The sequence below is a fragment of the Scyliorhinus canicula genome, chromosome 2, assembly GCF_902713615.1.
Source record: "Scyliorhinus canicula chromosome 2, sScyCan1.1, whole genome shotgun sequence".
Taxonomy (NCBI): domain Eukaryota; kingdom Metazoa; phylum Chordata; class Chondrichthyes; order Carcharhiniformes; family Scyliorhinidae; genus Scyliorhinus; species Scyliorhinus canicula.
In genome coordinates, this window is record NC_052147.1 from 169,662,890 (window position 1) to 169,679,117 (window position 16,228).

The 16,228-nt window shown below is 41.5% G+C and overlaps 1 protein-coding gene across 3 annotated transcripts in view; it reads left to right on the forward strand.

Moving 5' to 3' along the window:
• The window catches only part of rab5b (RAB5B, member RAS oncogene family), a 100,315-nt gene extending 84,672 nt beyond the window's left edge, over window positions 1-15,643 (forward strand). For all 3 annotated transcript variants that reach the window (XM_038789025.1, XM_038789023.1, XM_038789024.1), the window contains 2 exons: window positions 2,294-2,387; window positions 10,537-15,643. In XM_038789025.1, coding sequence (XP_038644953.1) covers window positions 2,294-2,387; window positions 10,537-10,649 — 207 coding nt within the window. In that variant the 3' untranslated portion in view covers window positions 10,650-15,643. The remainder of the gene's footprint in view (window positions 1-2,293; window positions 2,388-10,536) is intronic.
• The last annotated feature ends 585 nt before the right edge of the window (window positions 15,644-16,228 follow it).

Sequence of the window (16,228 nt, forward strand, 5' to 3'; positions counted from 1 at the left end):
GAAATCTTTACATGAACCATTCATGCCAAGGCATTTGACAGCTTGCAGTCTGGTTGATCAGTTAAACGTTTCTGCTGCATTTCATTGATCACGTGATTTCTTAGAGAGTCCATTGCTGAAAGGGTTTTCAGCTATGGTGGTAATGACCATCTTGTCCTTGCTTTCAGGCATGTATGTAAACATGCAAGTGGCAAGTGCCCTTCCAATTATTAATCAGATTCTCCGATGGTGCCGATGTCTGGCCGTTGTCCATTTCGCCATGACTTTGTCTGTAATAATTCTTTTGTCTCCACTAAGTATTATTGTAGAACGGCTAAATCAGGTTACCGGGTCCATAAAATGTGGAATGAAAACATTGCTGCCCTTGTCCCTTATCTTTAGATCCATGGTAACTACTGCTTTTATTAGCCTCGGCCCATCGAGTCTGCACCGGCTCCTGGAAAGAGCACCCTACCCAAGGTCAACACCTCCACCCCATTCCCATAACCCAGCAACCCCACCCAACACTAAGGGCAATTTTGAACACTAAGGGCAATTTACCATGGCCAATCCACCTAACCTGCACATCTTTGGACTGTGGGAGGAAACCGGAGCACCCGGAGGATGTGCAGACTCCGCACAGACAGTGACCCAAGCCGGAATCGACCCTGGAGCTGTGAAGCGAGTGTGCTATCCACAATGCTACCGTGCTGCCCTTTCTTGACCTTGATCAATCCTCGCTACTTGTAACATTTTAATCTATCTTTCCCCATACATACAGCAAAAGAGTTCAGGACTAACACATTGATAACAGGACAGAAACATTTCATGACCACTAATTTTCTCGGATTCTTCATTATTTTCATCCTCTTCCTGAGAATTCTCTTCATTATTTGCATTTAGAGGATCCTAACTGTCTGCTTTTTGAAGCCCATTGCATAATGATACTTGGGATACACCTATTAACTGTTCCTTGGGCATTTCAGGGATTCATTTATCATTGGTGTTTCAATTCTGTCTTCTGCAGTAATAGCCAGCCAGATCTGCTAAAAGTGCTTTCATCCTTATTCTACATGAGCATTGTATAGATATCTATACAATACCTGAAACATTTTGAAACGTGGCACTATTTGAGTCACCACAGAAAGTCCCATTATTTCCAAAAAAGCTATAGTAAAGGATTATTTCTCAGATTATTTCTCAATAAATATGTTCAAGGCAGCATCTATCTGATTGAACGTGGTCTCCATCTTCAAAAACCAAATACTAGTTTGAACCAGGAGCTTATCCTTATGAGACATCGGAATCTAATCCAGCAATTTAAATGATAGTACTGATCCAGGAATCCCCAAATTGAATTTAGTCATTCCTTTATACAATTTGTTAAAGTTTATGATATATTTCACCATGGAAGTCCGTTTTCCGAAATCTTACAAAGGTGTAACATGCCTCATAAACAACTAATTGATCATCATAGAATACCTACAGTGCAGAAGGAGGCCATTTGGCCCATCGGGTCTGCACCGATCTGAAAGAGCCCACTCCCCTGCCCTATCCCCATAACCGTGTAACCCCACCTAACCTTGGACACGAAGGGGCAATTTAGCATGGCCAATCCACCTAACATGCATATCTTCGGACTATTGGAGGAAACCTGAGCACCCGAAGGAAACCGATGCAGACACCCACGCACCCAGAACGTGCAAACTCCACACAGTCACCGAAGGCTGGAATTGAACCCGGTTCCCTGGCGCTGTGATGCAGCAGTGGTAACCACTGTTCACCGTACTGCCCTTGCAAAATTTGTCAACGGACTCTTAATAGAAGCTCCAAAGCTTATTCACTTTCCATCTAAAGGGAGTCCAGCTCAAAAGATGTTTCCTTCTGATTTTATTTCTGTAAGAAGTGACAGCCAAGACTGTACCTAGTTTCCTCTTTGGTAGTAACACAATCCATGTCCATATGTCCGTTTCAGTCTTTCACTGGACATATGGTTCAGCCTCCATGGCTACCAGGATTTTAGTTTTCTGAATAATTATTTTGTTAGCTTCTAACCTTCACCTTTAAGCATCCAGTCTTTGCTGCCATGTTCTAATTTCAAAAACCAGTTGCTCTACGGTTGAAATGAATCAATATACGCTTTTCTATTTCATTATAGAATTACACACTGCAAGTAGATACCTAATCCAAAACCAGATTGTCTGTGGCAGTTTACAGAGGCTTGGATAAATCCCCAGTCAGTGCCCACCACTTGCATACAATTAAAGACAATTAATATACATTAAATATGTATTTCCTTTGATTTTCTTTTCAGGAAGCACAAGCTTACGCAGAAGACTGTGGTCTGCTCTTCATGGAGACATCCGCTAAGACAGCAATGAATGTCAATGATATATTTCTCGCAATAGGTACAGTGTTTTGGATTGTAATATTTTTATTGTTGACTTAGGTCTGGATTAAGAACGCACAAAATCTGAATGCAAGTTGGTTAGTTTAAAACATAGAATCTGCTTTAGTTTAACAGACAAATTAATAATTGCATTTCAGTGCAAGTCCTTTACGGAATCCTAGCTATATGCATTATTCTGCTGTTGAGGACATGAAATGCATGTTTTAAAAGAGGTGCTAGACCATATATAGAAACGTACATAGAAAAAAAGCAGGAGGGGACCATTCGGCCTTTTGAGCCTGCTCTGCCTTCATTAAAATCATGTTCAATACTGTGATCCTGCCTTGATCCCACATATCCCTTGATCTCTTGAGCCCAAGAGCTACAGCTAATTCCTCCTTTAAATTGCACACTGTTTTCACCTCAACTACTTTTTGTGGTAGTGAATTCCACAGATTCACCACACTCTGGGTGAAGAAATTTATCCTCACCTCAACCTAAAAAATTTACCCCTTATCCTCAAACTATGACCTCTAGTTCTGGACTCCCTGAGCACAGGAACATTCTTTCTGAATATACTCTGTCTAATCCGTTTAGAAGTTTATACATTTCTATGAGATCCCTCCTTACTCTTCTAAACTCCAATGAATACAATCCTCACTGATTTAGTCTTTCTCTGTATGACAGACCCACCATCCCAAGAATCAGTCTGGTAAACCTTCGCTGCACTCCCTCCATAGCAAGAACATCCGTCCTCAGATAAGGGCACACAGTACTTCATGTGTGGCCTTACCAATGCCCAATGCGATTGTTGTCAAACATCCCTATTCCTATACTCAAATCCTGTCACTATGAAAGCCAACATACCATTTGCCTTCTTTATTGCCTGCGCGCTTAATTTCAGCGACTGACGCACGAGGACACCAAGGTCTAGCTGAGTATCCACCTCTCTCAGTTTACACCCATTCAAATAATAATCTGCCGCCTTATTTTTGCTACCAAAGTGAATAACCTCACAGCGACGAGGACCCGGTTTGATCCCGGCCCCAGGCCACTGTCCGTGTGAAGTTTGCATATTCTCCCCGTGTCTGCGTGTATCTTACCCCCATAACGCCAAAAAGATGTGCAGGGAGGTGAATTGGCCATGCTAAATTGTCCCTTAATTGGGGGAAAAAAGAATTGGGTACTCTAAATTTATTTATTTTTTAAAATAAAAAGAAAGCTGTTATCCCAGCCAGGAGAGCATTGTAATAATCAGGTTTAGAGGTAAAAATGGTATGATTTTTGCCCCTCTCAATTTACGCCCATTCAAGTAATAATCGGCCTACCTATTTTTGCTACCAGGTGTATAATCTCACTTTTATCCACGTTACACGGCATCTGCCAGGTATATGCCCACTCACTCAGCCTGTCCAAATCCTGCTGAAGCACCTCTGCATCTTCCTCTCAGTTCACCCTCCCACCCAATTTTCTATCATCTGCAGATTTGGAGATACTGCATTTAGTTCCCTCGTTCAAATCATTAATATATAATGTGAACAGTTGGGTCCTAGCACAAATCCCTTCGGCACCCCACTAGTCACTGCCTGCCAATCGGAAAAAGACCCATTTATTTCAACTTTTTGCTTCGTGTTTGCTAACCAGCTTTCTATCCATCTCAAGACACTACCTGCAAACCCATGCGCTTTAACTTTACATAGTAATCTGCTATGTGAGACCTTATCGAAAGCCTTCTGAAAGTCTAAATCAACCACATTCACCGGGTCTCCCCTGTCCACTCCTACTAGTTACATCTTCAAACAATTCCAGTTATCATCAACACAGTTGAGAACTGACCACATAAGACCTTCTGCAGAGAAGCAACAAAAGCAGAAGGAGAAAGAGCAGAATACTCAAGAACCACCTCGAGCAACTCTTGTCCTCTTTGCCCAAAGACCTGTGGCTCCAGCATTGACTCGTTGACTCACCTGAGGTCCCATGTAGTCTGGCCGACATCATCTTCATTTTGAGCAACTGATGACGACATTGTAATGCTCTACAGCTTTCTTCAAGCAAAAACAAAGTGGACTGGATTCTCCACCATCGGGATTCTCCATTGTGCTGACAGCCTGGGGGTTTCCCGATGGTGTGGGGCTGCCCACAATGGGAAACCTCATTGGCCGGTTGGCGAGGTGGAGAATCCCGCCTAGCATCTTTACAAATTGTAGCTTTATTTCAGATTTCCAGCTTGTGTAAAATTCTGAATTTATTTTACAGTTTTTTAAGTTTGATTTTGAACATTTAAAGATTGGAAAGTATGTTTGTATAATTGGAGTCAGAGCTTTTCACAGCCGTGATGTGGTCATTCAGGCCATCATCCTCACTGCTTGGGCAATCCAAAACTAATTCCACTGTCATATGCTTTCTCCACAACTATTCATCTTCCACTGCTTGAAATGTTTGTTAATGTTTCCCTTAAAAGAAGCAAGATCCCTGTCTCTCACTCCCTATGACGAGTTATTCTAGGCTTCTCTTATAAAGAAATTTCTCCGAAACCGACCCCTTATTCTCAGTAACAATATAAATTAATTCTACTACATCAATCCGAGGAAATACTTTTCTCTCCTACTCACTTATTTGAATTCACTTTATTAAAACTCTTCATAATTGTTTAAAAAATGCACTACCAAATCTCCCTCCACCTTCCCTGCTATGCCTAGATCTCATTTCCCCCTCAACTGTTGTGTCCCATCTCTGACATCATACTAGTGAATCTGCACTATACAGGGCAGCGCTGTGATAGCACTGCAGTCTTATGGCGCCAAGGTCCCAGGTTCGATCCCGGCTCTGGGTCACTGTCCGTGTGGAGTTTGCACATTCTCCCCGTGTTTCTGTGGGTTTCCACACAACCCATAAATGTGCAGGGTAGGTGGATTGGCCACGTTAAACTGCCCCTTAATTGGAAAAATGAATTGGGTACTCTAAATTTATAAAAAGATATAGTTTTCTTTCTATAATAGAGTGCTGAAAATTGCATGTGACCCTCTATTTGTGGCTTAACCAACATTTTGTATGAATTCTTCAGTATGAATTCATCATTACCTCTGCGTATGTGCAGGGCGTTAAAATAGTCTATATTTCTAATTATGAAACATAACATTCTTCATTTATGGGTTTGTTCACCTGCACTTGTTTCAGGCAATTGTGTGTTCATCCACAGCCGTCAGTGTCTTTCCATTAGATGTGTAATCAATTTATTTTTCTTGAACATATCTTGCCTGCATCCACAAAAGGCACATCCATCTCCTTCCTTTTTAAAAAAAATTTAGAGTACCCAGTTAATTTTTTCCAATTAAGGGGCAATTTAACATTTTACTAACCTGTCTGCCCTGAAATCCATTACAATCCTCTCCACTGCTCATGGAGACTTCTATTTCTCTGGCAATAAATTTCAAGTTTGTATTTTCTACTTTCAAGTTCAAATCATCGATATATGACATGATGCAAATATCAGTGATCCTAGCAGTTTTGGAATGCTCGGTTATTCTCATTTTTTTGCTTCCTGTCCACCAATCAAGGTTCTGTTCATGCTGCTACACTTTCCTCTTCTGCCATACAAATTTTCTATTTCTATCATGGTTATTAAAATAAGTCAAACAAAGAAAAACAAATCTTTCGCCAAAACCCTTAAGCCCCTTGGCGTCCTGAGTGCAAGTTTTTCAAGTGGTTTTCACCAGGCTTGGTACAATGGCTGCAAAGATGTCAGTGCTGTGGATAATGTGTGTAATGCCATTCTCTCCCTTCAAACATCTCTCACAGTCCATGTTCATACTTCTGTTCACATAAAAACAAAATATAGAACGTTGAATCCTGTCTAGAAATTCAAACCAGAGGCACGTTTAGCTTTGTTCAATCCTGCGCTACTTTGTATAGCACGTTGTTTGTTTCTCTTCCTGCATTGCGTGCACCTAGTACTGTAGAAGGCAGATTTAATCTGCCAGCTGCTGATGCATCTGTCCATGACAGTATCAGTAGAAGTGACCTGTTCCAGTACAGTTACAACACTGGCATCTACCCTGCAATGTGGAAAATTGCCCAGGTGTGTCCTGTACACAAGAAACAGGACAAATCCAACCCAGCCAATTACCGCCCTGTCGGTCTACTCTCCATCATCAGCAAAGTGATGGAAGGAGTCGTCAATATTACAATCAAGTGTTGATGGTGGATTCCTGATTCTTTTTCTTTGGTGTTTTGTATTTAAAATGTTGGGAACTGTTTGGAGCTGGGAGGGATAAAGGGATTGTTGGCCAGGGGATTGCCATTGTATTTGTTATTGTTTTTTTAAAATTTAGAGCACTGTTATTTTTTTTCTCCAATTAAGGGGCAATTTAGCGTGGCCAATCCACCTAACTTGCACATCTTTGGGTTGTGGGGGTGAAATCCACGCAGACACGGGGAGAATGTGCAAACTCCACACGGATAGTGACCCAGGGCCGGGATTCGAACAGGGGTCCTCAGCGCCATTGGCTGCAGTGCTAACCACCTTGCCATGTGCCACCCCATATTTGTTATTGTTGATTATTTGTTGGCGGTGTAAATTTGATGATAAATGTGAAAAAGGCGAATACAAATATTTTTTGAAAAACAGTGCTATCAAGCAGAACTTACATGGCAATAGCCTGCTCACAGGCGCTCAGTTTGGGTTCCGCCAGAGTCACTCAGCTCTTATTACAGCCTTGGTTCAAACATGGATAAAAGAGCTGAATGCCTGAGGTGAGGTGAGAGTAACTGCCCTTGACATCAAGGCAGCATTTGACTGAACATGGCATCAAGGAGCACTAGCTAAACTGGAGTCAATGGGAATCGGGGGGAAACCCGCTGGTTGGAGTCATACCTGGCACACAGGAAGATGCATGTGGTGGTTGAAGGTCCATCATCTAAGCTCCAGGACATCACTGCAGGAGTTCCTCAGGGTAGTGTCCTCGGCCCAGCCATCTTCAGCTACTTCATCAATGACCTTCTAACCATCGCCCCTTAACATTCAATGGCACAACCATTGCTGAATCCCCCACAAGCAGTATCCTAGGGGTTACTATTGATCAGAAATTCAACTGGACTAGCCATATTAATACTGTGGTGGCCAAGGCAGGTCAAAGGCGCGGAATCCTATGGTGAGTGACTCACCTTCTGACCCCCCACATCCTGTTCACCATCAACAAGGCACAAGTCAGGAGTGTAATGGAATATTCTTCACTTACCTGGATGAGTGCAGCTCCAACAACACTCAAGAAGCTTGACACCATCAAAAGCAGCCCGTTTGATTGCTCCTCCTTCCACAAACATTCAAACCCTCCACCACCGACTAACAGTGGCAGCAGTGTATATCATCTACGAAATGCACTGCAATAACTCATCAAGGTTCCATAGACAACACCTTCCAAACCCACGACCACTACCATCTAGAAGGACAAGAGCAGCAGATACCTGGGAACCCCACCACCTGGAGGTTCCCCTCCAAGTCACTCACCACCCTCACTTGGAAATATATCGCTGTTCGTTCACTGTCGCGGGGGCAAAATCCTGGAACACCCTCCCTAACAGCACAATGGGTGTGTCTCCACCTCAAGGACTGCAGTGGTTCAAGAAGGCAACTCACCACCACCTTCTGAAGGGCAACCAAGGATGTGCAATAAATGTTGGCCGAACCAGTGATGCCCACACCCCGTAATGGTAGCACAGTTGTTAGCACTGTTGCTTTACCGCGCCAGGATCCCAGGTTCGATTCCCAGCTTGGATCACTGTCTGTGCGAAGTTACTGTGAAAAGCCCCTAGTCGGCACATTTCGGCGCCTGATCGGGTACACAGAAGGAGAATTCAGAATATCCAATTCACCCGACAGCACGTTTTTCAGGACTTGCGGGAGGAAACTGGAGCACCCGGAAGAAGCCCACGGAGACACAGGGAGAACGTGCAGACTCCACACAAGACAGTGACCCAAGCCGGGTATCAAACCTGGGACCATGGCGCTGTGAAGCAACTGTGCTGCCCACTGTGCTACCGTGCTACCCTCAGCCTACTTGTGACGATGATAAAGATTATATTATGAATGAATTTTTTTTTTAATGTGTTCTCGTAGCAAGGTTTTCCCTGGAAGACGTTGCTAGGCTGTCACCAGAGCCTTATAGCTTGAGGGGCACACTCCACATTAAGCATGGCTGACAAGGAATCTCTCCCACTCTTACCATGTTCCATTGGTCTTGATAGTCAACCTGTTGATCGTGTCATGAATGCACCTGAAGCAGGGATGCTAACCACTGCATCAGAAGACCACCTGTATAACTTGTACCCTCATGTTCTTTGACTCACAACATGGCAACATAAATTGGGGTGGGGGAACTGTTCTATATTTTATTATTTCCAGGTTAACTCTTTGAAGATTGCAATAGGGTTTGTACATTATGGTTTTACACAAAAATGGTCAGAAAATTTGTGGGTCAAGATGGCATAGTACAAACATATGAAATAGGTCATTCGGACCCTTGCACCTGTTCTGCCATTCATTAAGATCATGGTTGATCTGTTGGTGTTTCTATTTCCACGTTACCATCTACCCCTGTTAACCTTTGATTCACTTGCCTAACAACGATCTCTTATCTACCTCTGCCTTAAGAATATTCAGTGACCCCCACCTCCAATGCCTTCTAAGGCAGTGTTCCGAAGGCGGGCAACTCTTGAGTGAAAAGAAATTTTCCTCATGAAAAAAAATGAATGAAAATCACTTATTGTCACGAGTAGACTTCAGTGAAGTTACTGTGAAAAGCCCCTAGTCGCCACATTCCGGTGCCTGTCCGGGGAGGCTGGTACGGGAATCGAATCTTGCTGCTGGCCTGCTTGGTCTGCTTTAAAAGCCAGAGATTTAGCCCAGTATGCTAAACCAGCCCATCATAAAACAGTGCCCCCTAGTTTTGGACTCGTCCACAAGAGGAAACTTCCTTTTCACATCCGCCTTGTCAAGACTGTTCAGGGTATTTTATACTTCAATAAAGTCACCGCATACTTTTCTAAACTCCAGTGGAAATAAGCCCAATCTGTCCAACTTCTCTGCACATCATCCTTTCGACTCAAATCTGGGTTTGAATTTAGTGAAAATTGCCATTTTTTTCTAATTTCACTCCTCTCTCTCATTTTGACTTTCTGTCCTAAATGAAGTGACCTTTAGCAGGCTGAATTGAATTCTAAACGCATAACATTCTATAAAAGAGAATGGCTTTATATGCTGTTTTTGTGATGAATCATTTGAGATTCACGGTGCAAATATTCTTCAATGGTGCACATAGTGTCTCACTAAAAAGCATGGATTTAACAGGAGATAATGGCTGTGTACGTTACTTGATCAAGATCTAGTCTTTTCTCAGGAAAAAACTCAAACGAGATATGTGCAAAGTTTCAATGCTGCATGGGTATATCAGCACGGGAGGTAGCATGGTGGTTAGCATAAATGCTTCACAGCTCCAGGGTCCCAGGTTCGATTCCCGGCTGGGTCACTGTCTGTGCGGAGTCTGCACGTCCTCCCCGTGTCTGCGTGGGTTTCCTCCGGGTGCTCCGGTTTCCTCCCACAGTCCAAAGATGTGCGGGTTAGGTGGATTGGCCATGCTAAATTGCCCGTAGTGTCCTAAAAAGTAAGGTTGGGGGGGGGGGGGGTTGTTGGGTTACGGGTATAGGGTGGATACGTGGGTTTGATTAGGGTGATCATGGCTCGGCACAACATCGAGGGCCGAAGGGCCTGTTCTGTGCTGTACTATGTTCTATCAGCTCGGTGCTTATGTAGTTGGGACCAAAATATTACTGTACTGAAAGAAAGCAGCATATTATTATCCCAAAATGCACTGACTAAGGACTGAATTAGATTAATCCTTTCTCACATATGTGGTAAAGCAACACATGAACGCAGAAAGGAATGAGAACGCTAACCTCTCAAAATCAATCTGTCCATGAATATGTCCGCTGCTTTAATTTTTATATGAAAATATACTGAGCTTCTCTAGCAGGTCAAGTGTTGAATGTATAAGTTATTCAGGTCAAGTGTTGTATGTACAGGTTAATTGTATACAGCAGGTGCTGCAGCACAAATCTTTCGTAGTAAGCTATTTCTCCACGTTACTAATCACATTTCGTTGTTTTCCCCACAGCTAAGAAAATGCCAAAAAATGATCCTCAAAATCCAGCAACTGCTGCCAGAAATCGAGGGGTGAATCTTCAGGAAACGAATCAGCAGAGCCAAAGGGGTTGCTGTGGCAATTAACAGTATTTGGGTCTCAACCAACACGAACAATAGAAAATGTGGATATTGGAGATTTTGTTTCCTTTTTATATTATTAGCGCACATTGCTGTGCTGATTCCTGTTGTTCTCTTCCATTTTGGACTACTGCATGAGTCATTCTTCACATGGTTGACTACAGGTCTCTTCTGCTTTTATCAGGCACCTGTAAAAAGTAAATGATGTAAATAGCGTGGCAAATCATTATGTAAAGGTTAGTTACCCCTTTTCACCAGATTCAATGAAGGCTTTCCTCTGTAAATCAAACTTTGTTGAAGAAAAATATTCTCCCACTCTCTACCTAATCCACTATGATTTCTTCCCAGGAACTAATTTTACTACAATTTCCTGTACAATAAGCATACAGAAGCCTAATTTGCAGATATTCTGAAATGTAATGCATAAAATTTCTTTCTATACATGCATTTTCTCATAATTCCACATATAGGTTTAATTTGGGGGTAGGGAAGGTATTTTTAAAGTGTAAAATAATACAACTTTGAAAAGCTTTCAACAGTTGCTTATAAAACTCTTTTAAGAACAACAGTATGCTTGTTCTGATTACTTGGGCATAATATTTTAGAAGCTGAACACTGCTTTTCGCTGTTGCTGTTTGAAACCCTGGTAGTGTCTCGCCCATAACATACAGTAAAATCCTGGTAATTCAGTAATTGAAGATTGCTTAGAGCAAGGCTTGTCTATAACACAAGTAACAGTGCCCTTCTTCATTTATCTTCCACATATCATGGCTAAGTCGAAAGAAGCTATTGGGAGAAATTGTTACTATTTCCTGTTTTATTTATTTTTGTGCTACTGACGACATTTTGCTTTTCACACATATATGTACAAAATATAACATAGCCATGGACATTTTTCTTCCCATACATCATTAAGGGAGAAAATGTTCTACTGACAGTGTGCTTTGTATGTCTATTCTCCATATGTTTCATTTTGATTGAATGTTAGATATTCTTGTATATAGGAAGTGAAAAAGTTACATCTAAGTTTCCAAATCTGTATTAATTGCAGGAAGTCCTTTTAACAAACAGTGGTGACCATTGTAAGTGGGGTGCAGCATTGTTAAAATTTAAATCTGAAGTGATGCCTTTCTTTTGGTCAAATCTTAAAATCTTACTGCTTTTCCTAGCCCACTTCAAAAGGAAGCTTTTGATGTAATGATATTCTTGGCCGGACATATCTCCCTGAAGTCTACACCAGGTACCTAATATATGAGTCCATGAAATTACAGAGTGCAGTAATGTTGATGCTCTTTTATAGACCAAATGGAGGGCAGGGGCCAGCAAATGGATTGGCATGGAGGGCAGGGGCCAGCAAATGGATTGGCATGGAGGGCAGGGGCCAGAAGATGGAGGACAGGGGCCAGTAAATGGATTGGCACGGAGAGCAGGGGCCAGCAAATGGATTGGCATGGAGGGCTGGGGCCAGCAAATCGATTGGCAAGGAGGGCAGGGGCTACCAAAAATGGATTGGCCTGGAGAGCTGCAATCACCCGTGGTAGCTTAAATTGTAGAGGAAAATTGTACCATTTCTTATTGCCAATGAACCACATGGTTTAAAACTAGACCCTCTTGAGCCGTTAGTCAGGAGAACAATGAGACATAAGTAGAAGACTCAGAAACTTTGATACCATATAGTTGAATATAGGGATTTCATTTAGGCCAGTTATTCTAAAACAGTGAAGATCGCCAACAAGGGACAAGCAAACTTTGGGGGCCAAGAATTGATTGATTGGTTGCATTGATTTATTCCCTTGCGATTAATGTGTAGTATCAACACCCATTGGGGCAAGAATTTAGTGCAGTTAAACAGTCTACAGTAGAACCTGTATCACTGATGGTGGCATATTTATTGCAAATAATCTTTGCTCTATAGCTCCATTCTTATGACTATGTTTTGAGTTCATCAGGGTGTTGTACAAATACTTAATAGCACTGGAGTTACCTCAAAGAACCAAACCATGTTCACAAACTTTTGCAAATGTCAATAATATTATATCTTTTAGGAACATTAGGCAAAGGCCTCTTAGCTCCTCAAGCCTTCCCCACCATTCAGTTTGATCATGGCTATGTTTGATCTTTACTTCAACCCCATTTATCTGTCTTTGCTCTGTGTTCCTTAATATGCTCATATAACAAAAATCATTCGATCTTGGTCTTGAAATTTTATATCATCCTTGAATCCAAAGCCTTATGGAGAGAGATCTTGTTTACATTTTACAGTTATTTCCTCTTCTTCTTGATTCCCACACCAGAGGAAACACTATATCTTCCCTTAAATAATATGATCAGTTCACCCTTCAGTTTTCTATACTTGATGATGAATTTAATGCGTTTGATAAATTAGGAAGGTGAAGGTTTGGACACCGTATCCCAGGTAGGCTAAGGATGCTGTCAAAGTATCTTGGAAGTGAGTTTGGGGACACCAGATCTCGACCGGCTAGAGATTGACTGACTGGCCAATAATTAAGTAGCCCAACGACTTAATTTTTAGTTTTGTGTATGGAGGTTGTCTACTTGGTTAAGATGCTCCTTTACTTCTGGTTGTGGGATTGCACTCTAGTATTGCCTTCGGATCAGTTAAAAGAAAAGAATTTGAGGGCAGCACGGTGGATTAGCCCTGCTGCCTCACGGCACCGAGGTCCCAGGTTCGATCCCGGCTCTGGGTCACTGTCCGTGTGGAGTTTGCACATTCTCCCTGTGTTTGCGTGGGTTTCACCCCCACAACCCAAAAATGTGCAGAGTAGGTGGATTGGCCATACTAAATTTCCCCTTAATTGGAAAAAATGAATTTGGTACTGTAAATTTAAGAAAAAAGGAAATAATTTGGTGTGGGGAAATACAAGAAGTACTGTGTGCTGAAAATAAGTTGTGATATTAAGGGAAGATTGGTGCACAATGGAAATTTGATAAAAGGACAGACATTACCTTTTTCCTTTTCAGCAATCCACTGTGGACAAACAACCCTCCCACCTACCAAAACCCCCAGCCCGACCCAAACTCAATCATTTTGGTTTGCCTTATTTTGTCCATGAAATATGGAGGATGAACACACAGATATTAGTGTATCTGAAACTGAATGATGTGCCTTTCTGAATCAAATCAAAGCCTGATGTAAAGACATGCATCTGTTATATTTTTCTGTGTGCAATCATCATTTGAATGCGTTTTGCTCTAATGGGTAGCTTTCACAAATTTGCAGCCCCAGAGTTTAACTTTTCTTGTTGGTAGTGCATATTGGGATTTCTGGCAAAGAATTCAATTCACCCCAGGTACTACTTCATCCCTGATGGAAAATCCATTATAGGTCATGCTGAATTTCCAGTTCTGTCTAATGGATGACGTTTTGTATTGGGAGTGTAGAGTTGTTTAAATCTAATCTTTAATGTGTAGTTGATTTCATCAGGCAGCTACTAAATTTCTAAATGTAAATGTTTGACCATGTTAGAGAGTAGGGGGGAGGATGACCTCTCAGTGAGACATAAGGCATGTCTCCTCCATCAAAAGCATCGGGGATGAAAGCAGATTTAGAAATACTTTTTCCGTAAAGAAAAATAGCTTAAAAGTGAGTGCCTGGAATAGGAATAATTGAATGGAGGTGAGATTTGCTAAACATTTTACACAATTAAATGTTTCCAAGTTTGAAAATGCTGTTACAGTGTGAGTTTCAAGTTGTGTTTAAAGAAAGGCTTAACCTTTGGAAGGTATGTGATTGATTTTATTTAACGCACCTTTTTCGTGTCTTGCTGGGACATATGCCTCTTGCAGCTGAAAAGGTGATGGGTACCCCTTCAATTGTTTCTGCTCTCCTCCATCTCACTCTGCAGGTTGCCAAGAGTGGATTTGATGAAAACTAGGGCCTCACTACTGTGATGCAGCAAATAGGTGTTCCAGTGCACTGGGATACCAGACACTGCTTTATTTATGCAGGATATATTTTCACAATAGTATAAAACTTATGTCATGGGCGCTATTAATGCATTCTGCTGTGTTCCTCAAAAATTCTATTGTAATACTCGTACACAGTGGTAACATTACTTCCAAATGTTTGCATTATTGATATTTAATGTTTCTTCTCCATGTCAAATACATTTTTAAAAATGGAACTTTATTCTTGGTTAAGAGATTATATGTAATAGTGACTAGTTTTTGGAACAGTGTGTGGTTTAACATTTTTTCCAGAATTGTGAAACAGTAAGAATACTGTCCAAATCAGATTTTACTCAAACCAGATACTATTTGTTCTTCAAAAAAATCCTAAACAGTAACGTTTGTTCATTGCACAAAAAACAATAATTTTAATACAATGGTGACTTATCCAAAGGCCTTACACTTTTACTCTGCAGTAAAACAAAAAGACAACAAAAATGTGAAAACAATGCATCACCATTGGCTGAACTGCCCAGCTATTCAAACTTAACTGAGCTGTTTAAAAGTACGTTCCCTGGTCTGTGCTGTGATTTGATCTCTGTCATGCCTGTAATTGGGCACTCCTTTGTACCTTGGCACCAGTGTGCTTGGGAGGCTTATGATTCCTAACTAATGCTAAGAAGAGTGAACATTGGGTGAGGGCAGGGCATTGTACTCTGCTATGGTGCACTGCATGGTCAAATGCCAGAGCATTATCTGCCCTAATCTTAAAATTGTAGCCCAGCATCAGGAAAGGAGGCATAACATTGGGGAGAAGGAAATATTTTCTCTTGTCCAGTTTTCAAAGGAGGCAGAATTAATTTGGAAGACTGGTTATTCATTTTTTTCTTGCACAAATGGAGAACAGATGTGTTGGAACTGTTATTTCCTGTTCTAATAGAAGTCAGTGCTGTAACGCGAGTACAGTTTGAAAATAAGCACTATGTAAAAAAACACACTAATACTCTCTTGGGTTCAATAGAAGTGGATATAACTTTGTAAAGAAGTTTTTAGTTGTCTTATTTTATTGCAATAAACACAGATAAGCAAAACTTTGTGTGGATTGAGGCAACTGTTTATTGATTACACAGGTTATATTTAAAGGGTAAATAAAATTTTAAATATTTGATTTTCTGCTTAATATATTAATTACTAGTAGAGCTGATGTACTTTCATAGAATTTACAGTGCAGAAGGAGGCCATTCGACCCATCGAGTCTGCACCAGCCCTTGGAAAGTCCATCCCACCCAAGCCCACACCTCCACCCCCCACCTTTTTGGACACTAAGGGGAATTTAGCATGGCCAATCCACCTAGTCTGCACATCTTTGGACTGTGGGAGGAAACCGGAGCACCCGGAGGAAACCCACGCAGACACGGAGAACATGCAGACTCCGCATACACTGTGAACCAAGCCGGGAATCGACCTGGGATCCTGGAGCTGTGAAGCAACTGTGTTACCAATTGGGATCCTTTACATTAAAATGTGAAATTGAATTCATTTTCCATTTTTATATGCTTCTGTTCTATTTTGAGCTAGATTATCTTCAGCTTAATGTTAGATTCTTCCTCTGTGGTTGGAAATGCTGTTTGGAGCAAATGTTTTTCAAAATTACATTTGTGTTGAAAAATGCGAAA